The sequence below is a fragment of the Vigna unguiculata genome, chromosome 4 (assembly GCF_004118075.2).
Source record: "Vigna unguiculata cultivar IT97K-499-35 chromosome 4, ASM411807v1, whole genome shotgun sequence".
Lineage (NCBI taxonomy): Eukaryota > Viridiplantae > Streptophyta > Magnoliopsida > Fabales > Fabaceae > Vigna > Vigna unguiculata.
Window position 1 is genome coordinate 39,632,534 of NC_040282.1, and position 15,712 is coordinate 39,648,245.

General features: G+C 29.8%; 2 protein-coding genes across 2 annotated transcripts; both read left to right on the plus strand.

Moving 5' to 3' along the window:
* The first annotated feature begins 677 nt into the window (after window positions 1-677).
* On the plus strand, window positions 678-1,832 carry LOC114180299. Its single transcript, XM_028066587.1, has 2 exons — window positions 678-856; window positions 1,202-1,832. Exons 1-2 carry the CDS (start codon window positions 689-691, stop codon window positions 1,721-1,723), a joined length of 690 nt encoding a protein of 229 aa, XP_027922388.1. The 5' UTR covers window positions 678-688; the 3' UTR covers window positions 1,724-1,832.
* Window positions 1,833-8,961: 7,129 nt separating this feature from the next.
* On the plus strand, window positions 8,962-13,350 carry LOC114182325 (TMV resistance protein N-like). Its single transcript, XM_028069183.1, has 6 exons — window positions 8,962-9,491; window positions 9,593-10,697; window positions 10,846-11,121; window positions 11,227-11,877; window positions 11,970-12,654; window positions 12,734-13,350. Exons 1-6 carry the CDS (start codon window positions 8,989-8,991, stop codon window positions 13,153-13,155), a joined length of 3,642 nt encoding a protein of 1,213 aa, XP_027924984.1. The 5' UTR covers window positions 8,962-8,988; the 3' UTR covers window positions 13,156-13,350.
* The last annotated feature ends 2,362 nt before the right edge of the window (window positions 13,351-15,712 follow it).

The following is a 15,712-nucleotide window of genomic DNA, read 5'->3' on the forward strand; positions in this document are numbered from 1 at the left end:
GAGGGAGAGAAGACGAAAGAACTTTGAAATTCGTAAAATTAAAAACCTAAAAGTTAAAAAAGATGAGCGGGAAGGGAAGCACAAAGGTTAAAAAAGTTAAAAGACAAGAATGACAAAAAAACCAAAAAATTGGACAGATGTCAAAAAATTAGATATGGGTATAAGGGTAACGTTCAGAGGTGTTTGTTTTCATATATTTTAGATTTTGTAAGATTAAATTAGTTTATTTCAATAAAATTTATTGTTAAATTAAATTTAAAATTCATTTTTTATTATATTTTTTGTAAATACTTTTTATTTTATTTGTAATATATAGCAAGTTATATTTATAATAATCATCGTAATTTTTTTACGTAAATCTTTCTTGTGGCGTGGAGTAAAACACTTCTCTTTGTCTCTTTTCTTCTCCCATCAGTTTATCCAAAGCACCCCTCTTATTCTATTTCTTCTTAAATAAGTTCTTCATCCTTTCACCCTCAACCAAACGAAATGTAAGTACAAAACGTTCCTATCTTTTCATTCATTGGTAATAAATTTAACTTTTTTCCTACCTAAACTTCTTTAGCACGTGCAAATGAGCATTGATTAAATGTTTTTTCTCTTTCTCTCTCTTTATATAAATGCAGCTAACTAGGGTGAAAAAAAGTAAAAGACGAAACAGTAGATGAAGAAGAGAGTTTAATTTGAGATGGAGTGGAGAAAATACTATTTGGATGCGATATTGGTGCCATTAGGGTTAGTGATGATGGTAGCATATCATGTTTGGTTATGGCATAAGACTCAGACACAGCCCTTCACCACAACCTTTGGAAGAGAAGCTGATGGTCGCAGATTATGGGTTCTTCTCATGATCAAGGTATTCTTCATCTTTCATATATTCTCCCAAAGTTTAATTTTCATTACATTTTAGAACTTATATAATTCATTTTCATTTCCTTCTAAACTTTTCATTGTTTTCCTCTAAAATTAACAAACACAATTCACTTATCCTTGTCCTTAAACTTAATTTTTTCGAGTCTCCTAATTTCTTCTCTCTCATTTTCATCTTACTTGACATTTTTGTCTCAAACAAACACCTCACTCATTTGCAAAAACAATAATATAGATATCCAAAGAGTGACTTTTAAACAACTAATAATTTGATTATGAAATTAGGGAAGTAAATCGATGAAAATAATAGATTTGAATTTTACTGATGCAGGATGTTGACAGAAGGAGTATCGTAGGAATCCAATCTCTTCGAAACTTGATCATGGCATCAACACTTATGGCGACATCAGCAATTCTGATATGTGCTGGGCTGGGAGCAGTGATAAGCAGCACTTACAGTGCTAAAGAAGCAATCGATAACACAATTTTTGGAGCACACGGAGAATTAATGGTGGGTCTCAAATATGCGATTCTCCTTGCAACATTCTTATTCTCATTTCTCTGCCACACTTGCTGCATAGGCTTTCTCAATCAAATCAACATTCTCATTTGCTCTCCACAAGATCACAAATCCTTAGTCACTTCACACTATTTAACTCACCTTTTCGACAAGGCCATCATCTTGAACACACTCGGAAACAGGCTTTTCTACTCTGCACTTTCCTTCTTGCTTTGGATCTTTGGACCTGTCCCAACTTTCCTCTCTTCAATGGCCATGCTGCTTCTGCTATACAACCTAGATTTTCTTTCTGTGCCAAATGGTGGTTTTGTTCATGAAAATGACAACACTTAGTATGTCTCAGTTTAAAGCACCAAGAAAAGAATGTGTATCATATCTCTGTCACCCAAAGTTGTTGTATGAGTATGTGTTTATGTATCAAAATTAATCCAGAGTAAGGATATAGATGAAGAAATATTTATCTGGGTTTACAATCTTTTTTCTTTTTTTTTTGTTTCTTTAGTCTTTCATTAAAATTTTGATGCATCGTACGTGACTTCTGAATTTTTTTTTTCTGTTGACATTTGTTTATGAAATAAATGAAGAAGTGTGTTTATGAATTTAAGGAAAGTAACTTAACCTAAGTTGTAGGAAAATAAACAATCTAATTTCAATAAACATAATTTCATCCCTAAAATAAATAAATAAAAGTGCGTCTAAAAGGAGAATAAGCATTTATATTTGTTTTTAAATTTAAGTATACTTTAAATTTAAAATTGAAATATTTAGTGACTGAACTTGAACAGAAATTTGAGGGGACCAAATTATATTTGTTATATATAAATTATTTTTTTTGATTAAAAAAAATTATTTCTTCATATCATTTATCCTATTCAAAATAAGCACTCATAATAATAGAATCCAAACAATATGACAATATATATATATATATATATATATATGAAAGAGTAACATAAAGTTTATCATCAACAATAATATATTAAAAAAAACAAAAGTTACCTTTAGTTAGTGTTTCTCTATACTCTTTCAATGACTTTAAATATTTAATAATCGAATCAGAACTAAAGCTAATTGCAATATATAGATTATTATAGTGCTTGCTAAAAATTCAGCCATCTTATTTCTCAAATTGTTCTTGATTATCTTCATTGCAAAAAAAGAGTCATGATAAGACGAAATAATTTATCAATCAAGTAGAAACTTCAGACTTTTTTCCATTGTTAACTTCCCTCCAACTTTTAAAACCTCTAAAAAAATCATTCAAAAAGTTAAAGCATGTTGATGACAATTAACTCATTGCCAATTAGAATTCAATAAAAATCAACTCAATTACATGTAACAATGAAAACATCTACGTCAGGCTGTCCACTTGGTTTTTTACTAAAAAGATAGCACAGTAAACAATATGCAACATCTTTTAATGGCGAATACTCTAACTATGAAGGAAATAAGCTAAACACTGAAATCTTCTTGGATGATCATCTTTACTAGACAACGGATAATTTTCTAGATGCATTTGATATGGATCCCATTTTAGATAGCCCTTTTGTACCTCATCAATTTGATTTGGTGGGTATTGCCAAATTTGAAGACGCTTCCCGGATCACGTTCTAAAGCATTTTCAAATTCATTATATGTAACTTTAGGAACCTTAGAAAGTTGTTTTTTGTTTTCTTCAATTTTTGGACTCTTATGAAGTTTCTCAATTTTAGATGACATAGATGCATTTTTTTCATCTTCATCACAAGCCTTCCTCTTGAAAAAATAATCAATTCTTTTACTCTTTACCATAAATTCTAATATAAATTTGTCACCTCTCGCCTATTTAGATAAAATTATGAATACCCAAAATTAAATCTTAAAAGCAAGACTCAATATTTTAAGAAAATTAATAACTTCTAAATTATTATTTCCCTCACCTTAGAGTAGATTCCTAATCTTGCTCTTCCCTTACACTACTTCAAAGCCTACAATAGCTCTATCTACACAAAGAAGAGTTTGATCAACAATTAGAGCATGATTTTATGATCCTAACAGGTAGAGATATACCTAAAGCATAGAAAAACCACATACAAGAGGAAAACATATTGTTTCAAAAAAAGGTAAAAGATGAACTTTCTCAAAAGAATAAATTGTTCGGTCCAAAATGTTCCTTAACTCCTCGATTTTGGCGTAATGCAATTTGATTTTAAAAATAATAAAAAATTGATGGTGAAAATTGAGATGAAAATAAGATGAGAGAAAAGATGGAAACATGGAAGAGAGAGAAACCAAATAAAAAAGTATAAAACATTATAATAGAGAAGAAAAACATGATTTTTAGATTTTAAAAAAACTTTTTCAAACTAAATTAATATAACTAAAATAATAATATAAATAAAATAATAATATATAAATATATTTTTAAAATATATAAAAATAAAATAAATAAAAAATCTTTAGAATTAATATAAATAAAGTAATATATATATATATATATATATATATATATATATATATATATAATTTTTAAATATATCGAAAATAAAAAATCGTTGGAGGTGGCTCCCCTGTCAAGCTTTTGGTCCACCACTGCACATTTTTAATATAAGTTTGTGTTTGGTTTCCTAAAATCTAAAAATTGTGTTGGTGGGATAAAAAAACGGTTTTATGTTTGAAATTGATATTTTTAAAATTTATGATATTCAACATTTAATAAATATGAATATGTCACTACTTGCAAAAAATTTTTGACTCTTGATCATATCTTAATATCATTAATTCAAATTCACATGTTTATGGAAGTGTTAGGTATACAGAAACACATTTGTCAAATTTTAAATGTACTAATTTCACAATACATATATAGCTATTTTAGAAAAAAAATTATTTAATCATATATACATATATACTAATTTCTACAATTATTTAGTTTTAAATATTCATTTTTATATTTTTTACAATAAAAATATTTATATTTTTTCAAATAAAAAAAAATGTATCGATAGTAAACAAGTCTAGTTGATGAAGTGAAATGTATGTTGCTCTAATAATGTTAATAAAGATATGAAAGAGTCTACTACTTTGAGTTGTTGTTCAAACTTTGGCTGGAGTTGGATCAAGGTCGACTCTAGGTCTAATCAGATAAAGTCTTTGCTTTAGGCTTCTCTAAAAAAAAAAGAAAAAAAAAACTAAACCTCTAATATTTTTTAGTTTTGGTATATCTCTATTAAATTAATTGTAAAATTATATTTGAGAATAAAATATAATTAAAATATTACGAATGACTATTAATTTTTAGAATAAATTATTTGATTAGTAAAAATGTCTCATTTTTAAATATGTTTGTTGGTCATGCATAGGTTATTACCTACTTCTTGGGAATGTATATGAAATGTTTGAAAAAGTTTTTTGTGGTATATGTGGAGAATAGAGTAAGATGAGATAGTTTTTTTTTTTGTAAATGGTAGAGGAAAAATATAAATAGACTCAAATTTGATACGTGACATTTTTCAAATGATATTAATGTAGATTTAATAGAAGAGATCATATTGAGTATATTTAACAAACAACAAAAACTCAATTGAATAAAAAAATAAAGACATAAATAAATTATAAATCGTGTTTATTTAGACTTTTATTCATAAGAGTTATAATTTGTTTATGTTTTATGAATTGTAATTTTTATCATATATTTAATGTGATATGCATGTTTTGTATTTATTTATTTAATAAATTTTCATATCATAAAAAATAATTAATCAAATTTAAAATATCAAAATAAGTAAGATATCAAAGTTTATAATAATAAAGATAACCATATTTGAAAATAAATTATCAGCTCAAATATGAAGATGAAATTAGTATCAAACACAAAAAAACGTAAGCCTATTTTTCCTTAAATACATTGTTATCTTGAAATTTAATGCTAATCTGTAAAAGTTTAATTTTATCCCTACTTAGAAAACATGTATCTAGACACGTGGAGTAAAACTACACCACTTAAATGTATGGTCTAGAAACGTATTGAGTTTTGATAGGAACTAAATCTTTAAATATTTTTGCGGGAAAAAATCATATTCATCTTTAATTATAAAAGTTCATGATATTTATTTAATTTTAAAATTTGTACATAACATATTAAAAGATAATATTTTTATATAAAGTTTAGCACATAAGAAAACTAAAATAAAATAGAATTTTAATTCAAAAGAAAGCAGAAAATACTTTTTAAAAATATTCTACGCCTAACTTCCTCGTATAGTACGGAAGAAAAAAGTCTTCGTTTTTAAGTTGCTTTAGTGTCCAGTATTATTAATAATTATCAGTGAATTATTTTAGTCAAAGAGTTGAAATTTAAATTGTATGTATAAGTTGGTTTAGATATTTAAGTTTGCATTTATGATATGAGGTTTATGTTTATGTGTTTACATTAGCCTAATCAAATATAGAAACGGATTATGATTATTGTTATCTTTATTATTTATTTTTAAATCTAAAATCCTCTCACATTGGATATGCAAGCATCATCTAATTGGGTTAAGCTCATTTTCTGATATATTAGTTTTCTGAACTCTAAAATTATTATATTCTATAAAAAAAAATTGTTCCGTACAATATAATATAATTATTCTGTGAAATCCATCAACTGATAATAGAGCCTAGGATTGAGTATGTTATGTTTGCTTATATTATAATAATATTCAAAGTTTAATATATTAATTAATATTTAATTGTGAAATTGGAATCACCAAATTGTCATAAACTGAACTTTCTAATTCTTTGGATTTTCATGAAAACCAAATATTAACTAACATCAAAAGGTTGATGTCATTCACAACCTATTCTTTAAAAAGGAATAATTTTAAAACTAAACTCTTAACTAATCACACGTTAACAAAAACAAAATAAAATCCTTCAACCAAGCAAAAACATATGCTAATTTAATTAATTACTTGTACTCATAAATTTTATTTCCTTTTCTATAATAAATTTTAACTATTATTATTGCTGCTATTATTATTTTCATTTACTAAATAATAACTCTAGTTAAATTAGCAACTTAGTTTAGCTAAACAAATTAGTAGAATAAATATGTGGGTTAACTATGCATTTCTGTGTAAGAGAGGACGAAAGCCCACTACTAAAGAGAGTTAAAACTCAAACTAAAAAAAGGAATTTCTACCTGCACCACCCTTTTTCTTCATGCACTCCCATAACTACTGAAATGACCGAAGTATTCTTCACTAACAAGTTATTTTACACCCTGATATTTCAAATATTCCTCGCTTTGTATTTGAAAGCAGCGCACGCTGATTTGTCATCCCTACCTGCATAAGGAATTATTTTTTAATAATTTTCTTCTTAATTTATAAGCTGTAAAATACTATGTTTTAATTTAATAACCTATGTTTTAATTTAATAACCTTATTTTGATTTAATTAAATGAGTAGAAATAACAAATTTTATAAACTTATTTATTAAAATGATTAAAATTACTAATTCTATAACTTATATAAACATATTTTGAAATAAATATTCACAGTGAATTATGTTGACCAGTCTCTTGACTCTGTAATTGCCCTGGCGCTCACAGAGTACAAGTCATGCGACAATGGTCCAAGCACTTTTTATTACTGGCCATGCTAATTGTGCCGCATCCCCATCTTCCGAATCATATATAACTTTTAAATTGTGGAATGCGAAAGCATTCCCACCTCTCCTCTTCTGCAGCTCCCTTCGTCTTTCGCCGCCACTCTCCCTTCATGTTGGCCATTCGTTGTGACCAAGTCAGGTGGTGGCGCACGGTGGATCCCTTAAAGTGTCCAAGGTCCTCGCCGATATGTCGAGTCCGTACATTGACTGACGCGGGATAACCCACGGGAACTCACTCTGGAAGGTGCGTTTCTTTCTCAAGATTTGAAGTTTCGCGCTTGTGTATTTCCATTGAATTTTTTCTTAGATGATCATGAATCATTACAATTTCTTTTGAGTTTTCAAATTGCAATCCATGAGTAGCTGATTATATTATAAGGCTTTGTATTGTTTTGGCTGTTTTGAATCAGTTCAAGCCGATGCTGAATTCGTAAAGAACCTTTTTAATTAATTTTTTTTTGGGATGAGGTTTTCTATTTGCTCTGGACAACAATGCTGTGGTTGTGGCTTTCAAATCTTTAGATGTTTTGTAGAATTGAAAGGAAATGGGGGTGCGAAAGTCATTTTTTTCTTTCGAACTTCAATTTCAAAGTTATTTTTAATTTTCAGATTATACATTTCAAAATTAATTTTTTAAATTAATATAATCTGAAATTTTGTTTTATTAAAAAAAATGTGATTTTCATATTATGTAATCTGATTTATTTTTTCAGAACTGTATAATTCAGAAATATTTTAATATTCGGACTGTACGTAGATTGGATGTTTTTTATATTTACAGAGGTGCAGGACGAAAATATAGTGATGGTAGGAAGAATTAGGCATAAAACAAAGATGAGAAGCAACAAGAACTACTTCCAACTTTATGTAACCCACGAATTTCTTGAATACTTATCATGCATTTATTGTTGGACTTTCCAATGGAAAGCCCATTCCAAAATGCAAAGAAGTTGCATAAAATTGTGGGAGTGCAGAAAGAAGCACTCGACTAAGTAAAAAACAAAAGTAAAAACAAAGCAACCATTAGAAACTATTGTTTGGTGCATTTTTTTTTTCAAAATAAACCTATTTAAAAAAAATTGCTCAAATAAACTCATCTCCACTTCAATTTCTAAAATAGACTCATATATTGTTCACGCATTGAGAATTTAATGTCTGAAGAGCCAAATTCTCAACAATGAACAACACCACCAAATTCTAAAAATTGAAAAAAATTAAACTTAAATATGACTCTTCTAAGATCAAATTCTCAACATATTCATTTCCGCGTAAAGAAAACCTATTAGTATTTGATTTGAGAAAATCAAATTCCAACCTAATTTTTTAAATTTTATGCTAAAATGGAAAAAAGTGAGTGAGAGTTGTTTGAAGTTAAGAATTCGGCTTCTAGTGACTAGTAAATAGATATAGTTTAGGAATTAAAGTAGAAATAGGTTTATTTGAGTATTTTTTAAATCAGTTTATTATTGTGGGGGAAAAATTATTAAAATTGAGCCACATCATACGAGTATTATGTTACTCTACCGTCAATGTTGGCGTGCTACCAACAGCAATTTAAAAAATTCTTACAATATTTGTGCAGCAAAATCTTTTACATAATTTACTATTTATTCTACACTGTTGTTTGTTTTTTTGTGTGTTTTTCCAATTATGTTCTTTTATATTTTAACAGTTATTGCCGCGTTTTTGGTGAGACTTTTGTTTTTTACCTGAAATGTATGCATCAAAGGGAATTAAATAGAAAAAAGGTTACGACATAGCAGTTATAATCGGTGGAAAAAAAGATAAAAGAAAAGAAAGTAGTATGAACAACAAGAACGGAAAATGATTTGAAAGTGATGATTCAATTTATTAAGTAGAAGAAAAAAAATTAAAAGTAACGACTTTGACTTTTGAAAGCAACCCTTATATGATGGATTGAAGGCATGAAACAAAAACCAAAGCATTTTGCGAGTTTCGTTATTATGGCATTAAAACAAGCACCTATTTCTTCTTCTTCTTCTTTTACGTCAAAATACAGTTATGATGTTTTTCTTAGTTTTCGTGGTACAGATACCCGTTTTGGTTTCACTGGTAATCTATACAGTGCTTTGAGTCAAAGGGGAATCTTTACCTTCATCGATGATGAAGCTCTCAGAATGGGAGAAGAAATCACACCTTCTCTTCGCAAGGCAATCCAAGAATCCAGGATATCCATCATTGTTTTCTCCAAAAACTATGCTTCCTCAACATTTTGTTTGGATGAACTCCTCCAAATCATTGAATGCCACACAAAACAGAACATGTTGATTTTGCCAGTGTTCTATGACGTAGAGCCATCACAAGTGCGACATCAAAGAGGGAGTTACCAAGAAGCATTTGCAAAGCATGAAGGTGAAAAATTCAAAGATGACATTGAGAAGGTTCAACAATGGAGGCTGGCTTTGCGTCATGCTGCGAATTTGTCTGGTTTGCATTTCAAAACTGGGTAATTCATCTCTGTTACAAATTATTAGTATATAACAACAGTCTCTCTGATTTGCCAAAATGCATGTGACACTGATTTGATTGCTCTTGTATGAATGGCAGTGAAGAGTACGAGTCTGAGATAGTGAAAAGGATCGCAGAAGAGATCTCCACTAAGCTTAATCGACCTCCCTTGCACATTGCTGATTATCCTGTTGGTTTGAAAGTTCAGATGCAACAGATACAACAAATCATGGGTGATGAGTTTGATAACAAAGTGACCATGCTTGGGATTCATGGAATGGGAGGAATAGGAAAATCAACTCTTTCACGTGCGATGTACAACTTGATGGCAAATCAATTTGAAGCTTCGCACTTTCTTGCTAATGTCAGGGAAAAGTCAGAGAAGGACGGTCTAGTGCATATCCAGGAGACAATGTTGTCTGAGTTGGTGGGGGAAAAAATCAAGTTAGGAGATGTGCATCGAGGAATTCCAATACTACAGCATAGACTCTGTGGGAAAAAGGTCCTCCTTGTGCTTGATGATATTAGTAAAAGAGAACAATTGCATGCAACTGCTGGAGGACTTGATTGGTTTGGCCCTGGTAGCATCATCATCATAACAACAAGGGATAAGCATTTGTTAGATGTTCATGGAGTTCAAAAACAATACATGGTTGGTGAAATTAACGAAATGGAAGCCCTTGAATTGTTTAAGTGGAATGCTTTCAAGAACAAGGAAGTTGATCCATGTTACAAGGAAGTCACAAAACGTGCAATGTATTATGCCAACGGCCTTCCACTGGCTTTGGAAACGATAGGCTCAAACTTGTTTGGCAAAACCTTGGATGAATGGGAATCTGCATTAGAAAATTATGAGAGAATTCCAAATAGAGATGTTCAGGAAGTTCTTAGAGTTAGCTATGATAGTTTGGATGCTTATGAGAAAGAAATATTTCTTGACATAGCTTGCTTCTTCAGAGGATGCTCTGTTAAATACGTTACATATACGCTTGAGGCAAGAGGTTTTCCTACAAAATTTGGTCTGAGAGTGCTGGAAGAAAAGTCTCTCATTAAAATTCGGGAATGTCGTCATGAAACTGTGACAATGCATGACCTGATTCGGTGTATGGGAAAAGAAATAGTTAGACAACAGTCAGCTCTGCCTCACAAACGGAATAGGTTGTGGTTTTATGAGGACATTGTTTGCGTATTGGAGAAAAACAAGGTAAGAGTCCTATTCCTTTCCATTGCTTTCATGAGTTGAACCTGTACACATTTCATGATTCTTAACTCTCGATAGTAAGAGCCAACAAAACTTTTACATTTTGTGAATTCTAAATTTTATGGTTCCTTTTGTGCTTTTGGCCTGAAAGGAAAATGATAAAATTGAAGCGATGATGTTGGACATGCCAGAACACCAAGAAATCCAATGCAAACCAAAGTTGTTTGGAAAAATGAAAAGCTTACGGATGCTTATTATAAAAGAGAAAGTTTGCTTTCTTAGAACCCCTCCTGCTCTGCCGAACAGTTTGAGGGTGCTGGAATGGCAGGGATATCCTACAACTTCTTTACCGCGTAATTTTCATTTGAAGAATCTTGTCATACTCAACTTGTCATATAGTTACTTTGGATGGGAAAAACCACTAGAGGCATGTACAATTAACTCTACATGATTTAAAATTAATTTAGCTTTTGGTTGAACACTTGATTCTTCAAAAAAATAAACTAATAACTGTAGACTTGTTATTTTGCAGAATTCAAAAGTTTTGAGACAATTGATTCTCAAAGGCTGTAAGAATATTAGACGAATACCTGACATGTCTGGTTTCCCCAATTTGACAGAACTCCGTGTTGGTGAATGCACAAATCTGTTTGAGATTCATGATTCAGTTGGATCTTTACTTAATCTTAAAAAGTTTTGTGCTGAAGGATGTAGCAAGCTCACGATTGGTCCAAGTCGCATAAAGTTGATATCTTTGGAGCATCTCTGCCTTCGGGACTGCAGCAGTCTTGTTATGTTTCCAGAAGTATTGGCACCAATGCACAAACTAAAATACGTTGACTTGGTAGGAACTGGCATAAGAAATCTGCCACTTCCAATGCAAAGTCTTGACGGTATTCAAGCATTGTCCCTTGGGAAAGGCAAAATGCTTGAAATTAATGAATCCTCCAATTTCTTTCAAACCCTGCCAATATTCTTTCCTAATTTGACAACATTATATTTACGAGACTTAGACATTACAATCCTTCCTGCCAGCATCGAAGAATATCACTCCTTGAAATATCTGCACGTGACCAACTGCAAGAAGCTTCAAGAAATTAGAGGACTTCCATTGAGCATAAATGAGTTCTCAGCAGCAAACTCTCCAGTTAAAGCCAACTCTTTGACATCAAAACTCAGACAGGTGGGTGTGTCTATCTTCTTTGAGTGACTCCATTAATTAGCTGTCTTTCTTTTTCCAAACTCATCATTCATATGACATGACCCGTTTCACAGGCCATTCATTCTGCTGCAATTAGAATCTTTGTTCTCCCAGGTCGGAAAATCCCAGAATTATTTGACCACTCTAGCAGGGGAAACTCTCTACTTTTTTGGTTTCGTAAAGAATTGCCCTCTCTCGCTGTGTGTGCTATTATTGGAGTCTGGGAAAATGTCAACCCTCCTTTCGTTGCCAGGTTTAATTTCCATGTTAGAGTGAATAATATTTATAAGTGTGTTTCTTGTTTCAGTTGTGGTAATATAAACTGGACAACTGAGGATAGTCACATAATTATACTCAATCGTCAAAAAGATTTTCAACATCCATTGAGTTCGGATATTCAGAGAGCGCTTCTGACGAATGAGTGGATTCCTGGGAAAATATTGTTGAGCATAGAACCAGATAATGATTCAAATAAGTTGGGAGAAATCAAAAGGACAGGGGTTTATGTAAATCGAACATGTAGTAGAATGGAGGATGTTCGGTTCAGAGATCCTTATGATCTCCATAAAGCAAGTACTACGGAAAATAAACTTGTGTTGCTTAGTGAGGCATCTGATACACAACAACAAGAACAGTCCTCACCTTTATTAAACTCCACAACCCCATTGGAATCTGCTGTTGGGGAACAACCTTTGAATTATGTGTACAACAATTCAGATTCAAAAGAATCGACATCCCCTGTTGACTCCAATAACCAAGGTAAATTATCCTTTGTCTTTCCTTTCTTACTCTTTGATCAAATTAGTTCTGCTTCTATTCATATTATACTTTGGTTCAGATGGAGTGCTTCTAGATGATCAACCAATATTAGCTCCAAGTTTTGCAGAGATGCAAAATGACGAGGCCAAAAGAGAAAGGGCACCACTGATATTAGAAGTTTCAAGTGAGTTCACTGCTCAGAGCAGGGATTACAGTAAAGTAAGTATGAAAATTGAGTCCACAGCATCCCAGTCACGTAAAGTTGATGAAGTAGAAGCAGGTTTGGAAACTCAGAAGCAGTTCAGAAATTCCATGGTCTTGGAAAATCAGATACACCAAAGGCTGACCATGATTAAGAAAATGGAAGAAGAATTAGGAGATAAACTCGGTGCTATTAAAGCCGACATCTCTGCCATTGAAGCTAACAACTCTTCCATTAAAGCTAACATCTCTGACATTAAATCTATATTTCTCCAGACTGATCTGAGGTACAACAATTGAAATAGAATTTCTATAGTATGTGATGGATGAAAACAATATTATTTTCATTGTTCAGATTCTAAAATTTCATGGTTTGATGTGAGTTTTGGATGCATCTCAATATAATAAAGATGTTATTTTGACAGTGGAATATCGAAATGCTTAGATGGTATATAGGCATGATGATGATACACTTAATTAGAAGCTCTTGTTTCAGTGGCTTTTTTGTTTTCGATTCGTTCTCAATTTTATTTGGAAAGTTTCAGTGTGTTAAGAATTGGAAAGGTATATATATAATCACAATCTCTCAATATTACAATCCCTTACGAAAAAAATAACCCAACACTTGTTGTTCATTTTAAATTGAACTCACCACTCATAAATTTTATGAAGAACACCTTTTGATAATTAATTTTAACAAAGACCGATTGAAAAATATTGGTCTAACAATCCTCCAATTTTTTTACTAGTGATTAGCACAAGGAAAGATGAACCTTTGGATAACATTTCATTAGTATGAAACTCGTTCATAACTTTTTTGAACTTAAAACTCCTACATTACGATAAACTTTTCTAAAGGGTACATTCTTTTTCTAAACATATAAGAATTATTTCACACCTTCGTCCAATTGTTGTTCATCTTCCATCCACCTACCTTCCACTTTGCACTTTGTTTTTCTTCTCCAATTCACCATTTAGTGAATAAACTATGTATTGAAACCAACACCTTCGATCCACTTATTTCTCAATTTTTTATACATCAATTATTTGTATATTCTCTAAACTCCTTCCAAAAATTTGTTGGATTTCTTCCACATTAATCTACCTTCTTCACCCTTCTGTTCTTTGTTTCTCAAAGTTCAAACACAACCATAACACGCAAACCAAAATAAATTATCCAAAGATTACGATACACATCCAAATCTTATAAATTTCCCTTCACACTTCTTTTATATTTATTTCATATTAAAATAGGGTGGCTGTTATTGATCATAGTATTGTTCCCACCTAATATTTTTGGGAAGATAGTGGTATTATTGTATGTTATTTAATTGACCGAAACTATTCACACTACTAAAATATTATATATTTCCTCAATTTTGTTTTGAATTTTTTCATAGAAAATAATTGTAAATTTTGTTATGAAAAATGATTTGCAAGAGATTGTTACCAATTTTTTGCAAAATATTTTGTACAAAACATGTTTTACAAAAAAAATATGTAAGAAATACTTGCGAAATTTATAATTTTGTAGAAAATAATTATCCACTCTGTCAATTAAAAATCTTAGAAAAAATAGAAAGAAAATATTTTTTTTCAAAAATTTTATAAAAAAATTTCAAGAAAAATTCTATGAAATATGAAAATTTTCAGTAATGTGATAATAATTAATATTTTTTTTCATAATAGAATTTGGTCAAGCAAAACAAAAAGGATATCCTAAATATATACACATCAAAACATATACATAAATCGACATATAAGATAAGATTTGTAGTCACTTTATATATTATAAATTGACCTTACTTACGATGAATGTAATACTTCAAACTTAAGAACAAATAAAGTTGTATTACTCAAATCAATATTAACATATTAAACTAAACCTGATACCAATAACAAACCACTGTAATATTTTTTTATGTATGTTATATATATATATTTTAAATTATATTTATATATTATTATTTTATTTATATTAAATTTAGTAAAATTTTCATTGTATTGTCTATTTTATTTATATATTTATTATTTAAAAATAAAAATAAAAATTAATTTAATGGATATTGGTTAATAAGGTAATAGGGTTCTATCCCTAGTTTAGTTATAAGGTTTTTTTTACCATAAATGATTAAAAAACAATGTGAGTAAAAAGAAAGGTAAAGAAATTGATAGGAAAGAAAAGATCGAAAAACACACAATATCTCTCATGTGATTAGTATCTTATTATGATTTAGGTACTTATGATCATTTATTAACGATATTTTTCTCAAATTAAATTTTTTCCAAATTAGTATGCCTAATTATGATTGTAGGGATTCTTTTATAAAATTAGCATGAACCCTAATTATATTTTTCCGAAATTGGTATAACTTAAATTATGAAATTTAAAAATTGTTGTGTTTTTCACTGTATATATGGTAAAATTTGTAAAATTTTATAGATGTATGCATCACGAATTTTTATGCACATAATAAATTAGTTGAACAGCCTTGAATTGGATTAGAGATTAAAGTGTTCGTTAATTTAATGAATTAGAAAGATTATAAATTAAAAATACATACAAGAATTACTTTATAAAAATGATTTAAACAGAAAAAATGAAAAGTTTTTTTATTTAATTTAAAATATAATTTATATATAAAAAATTTAATTTCACATTTCTAAAATTTTTTGATAAGTTCCGCCACTGCCAGTTACTTTGTCCAACTATTATAATTCTCTTATCTAAGAAAGGGGATTTTTACAAAAAAAGCTAAAATATCATTTAGAGTATGTCTTATAGGAGGAAATATACGTGTTTTAAAACTAAAAAAAAAAGTGATTTTCTCATAAAGATTTGATATATACCTCATTC

Excerpts from the sequence above, each read along its gene's own strand:
- LOC114180299 (XM_028066587.1), top strand. The coding sequence starts at position 689 with ATGGAGTGGAGAAAATACTATTTGGATGCGATATTGGTGCCATTAGGG. Across the intron at positions 857-1,201 it reads GGGTTCTTCTCATGATCAAG|GATGTTGACAGAAGGAGTAT; the intron begins GTATTCTTCATC and ends TTACTGATGCAG.
- LOC114182325 (XM_028069183.1), top strand. The coding sequence starts at position 8,989 with ATGGCATTAAAACAAGCACCTATTTCTTCTTCTTCTTCTTTTACGTCA. Across the intron at positions 9,492-9,592 it reads GGTTTGCATTTCAAAACTGG|TGAAGAGTACGAGTCTGAGA; the intron begins GTAATTCATCTC and ends TATGAATGGCAG. Across the intron at positions 10,698-10,845 it reads GCGTATTGGAGAAAAACAAG|GAAAATGATAAAATTGAAGC; the intron begins GTAAGAGTCCTA and ends TTGGCCTGAAAG.